The 2161-nt window shown below is 65.8% G+C and overlaps 1 protein-coding gene across 1 annotated transcript in view; it reads right to left on the bottom strand.

Moving 5' to 3' along the window:
- Nucleotides 1-2161, bottom strand: part of ARHGEF16 (Rho guanine nucleotide exchange factor (GEF) 16) — an 8566-nt gene that overhangs the window by 5267 nt on the left and 1138 nt on the right. Inside the window, exon 2 of the mRNA XM_014546160.1 lies at nucleotides 11-163. Within this exon, the coding sequence (XP_014401646.1) occupies nucleotides 11-163 (153 nt within the window). The remainder of the gene's footprint in view (nucleotides 1-10; nucleotides 164-2161) is intronic.

Raw genomic sequence — 2161 nt, 5'->3', positions numbered from 1 at the left:
CGCCGCTCACGTGAGCCTCTGCAAGGCGCGCTGCTGGTAGACCTCGTTGGAGCAGTAGGCGACGTAGGGGTGGAAGTGCCGCTCCGCGTGCTCCTCCAGGATGTCGCTGATGTCCTCCACGCACACCTGCGCCTTGTGCCGCCGCTCCAGGTCCTCGAAGAACCTGCGGCCGAGGACCTCAGCTGACTGCCCACGCCACCTGTGTGTGTGTGCGCACACACGCAAACACACACACATATGCACACAGACACGTGCGCACAAACATGCCCACACAAAGACACACGCACATGCACACAGAAACGCACGCACAAACATGCACACACAGACACACACATGCAAACACGTGCGCACATGCACACACAGACACACATGCACACACAAACATGCCTACACAGGCAAACATGTACACACACACACACATGCCCAGCTCAGCTCCGGGGCAGCACACATGTGGACGGACCCCACTGGCCCAGGAAATCCCCAGGACAGATGAGCTGCTGGGATGGGCAGTGACTGGGCACAGACCCCTGGCCAAACCCGAGGCCACGCCCCTCCAGGCCCAGCAGGAGGTGTGGGCCCCGAGGGATGCTGGCGGCAGGACAGAACTTCATTCCGACTTGACTCCCGGGGACTTGGTTAGAGGCGCCAGGACCTGCCTCGGGCCCAGCACCCCGCCCAGCTCAGCGCGGTGCCTCCGGGCAGACGCCCTGGAGGTGACAGCCACAACGGCAAGTGCCGGACCCCCAGGCCCCACGCCTCTCCCGGCCTGGCCAAGGCGGCCAGAGGGCCTCCCACCCCGAGGCTCTGTCCCGAGCAGTCCGTCCCTGGGGCCTGGGCTGAGGCCACACCCACACCAGCATCTCTCAGTCCTGCTGAGCTGGGCGGCCCGGAACAGTCCTGCCTGGAGATAAGGTGCTGGCTGACCTCCGAGGGCAGAGGGCAGAGTCCCAGAGCTCAGAGCCCACGGGGACCTCAGGTGGCCCGCACCCCTCATCAAAGAGTGACCAGCTGGGGCCGCAGCCCTTACCGCTCACCGTGGGGGGAGGGGAGGACGCTGGTACCCAGACAGGGAGGTGGGTGAGTCAGCCCCACCCAGGACCTGTGGCCAGGGCACCACCCGGGAGGAACATGGGCCTCCCACCGACCTGTGGACCCCTGGAAGCTGGGGCCCAGCTCTGGTCACCCTGGCGAGGCCAGTGAGGGGGGCAGGGAGGGGTGTGGCCTCGGCTGGGGTCCCTCAGGCCCCTGTCACAGGTCCAGCCTGACCTCCTGCCACAGGGACCAGGATCCCTTTTGGTGGAACGTTCTGAGGCTGACAGGCAGCCCGGCAAATGGCTCAGTGTGTCAGAACAGATGGGGACCCTCACCCCCAGCCCAGGATGACACACACAGGCACAGGCAGGCGTGCTGGCCAGCACCCCCGTGGGCATTCTGGAGGCTCTGAGAAGGGGCTGGGAGGTCTGAGACGGCCCCGAGCCACTGACCCAAAGTAGCCGATTCCTGGGGAGGCCGCGTGAATAGCCATAGTGCATACCTGGACTGTGCCCGCTACAGGAGCAAACACACTGCTGCCCCCACGTGTGCACACACATGCACACACACTCACAATGTGTGTTCACACACACACATGCAAACAGCTGCTACCCACACATGCAATCACACACGTGCACACACCTGCTGCCACACGTGTACCCACATGTGCACATGTGCACGCACACACAGCCCACGCAGGCCTGCAGCTGCACGCCCAGCCCCTCCTCCACCTCCTGCCCTGCAACCAGAGCCCGGGGCCGGGCACCAGACACCCCGGGAGGAACATGACCCGGGGCAACGAGCGGCCGCCTCCCACCTCGCCCTGTGGGTGCCTCGCGCCTGGCCATGCAGCCCTCTGGGCCGGGGTGCCCTGGTGGGAACGTGCCTGTCGTTGGACAGAGCCATGTCCCATGGGAGATGTCCCCCTCTCGAGCCTCAGGGGACAGGGTGAGGGTCCCAGGACACCCACAGTCTGGTGCTCAGCTCTCCCGGGGCCACTCTCTGGCCTCAGGGCCCCGGAGGGTCTCACACGCCCTCCCAGCAAACCGCTGCCCCAACCCCCCACCCACAGACCCAGACCCAGACCAGGGGCCTCTGGGAGCTGCCCTCCCACCCACACCCAGGCCCA

Source organism: Myotis brandtii, unplaced genomic scaffold (genome assembly GCF_000412655.1).
Source record: "Myotis brandtii unplaced genomic scaffold, ASM41265v1 scaffold434, whole genome shotgun sequence".
Lineage (NCBI taxonomy): Eukaryota > Metazoa > Chordata > Mammalia > Chiroptera > Vespertilionidae > Myotis > Myotis brandtii.
This window is presented reverse-complemented; position numbering and strand designations above follow the sequence as displayed.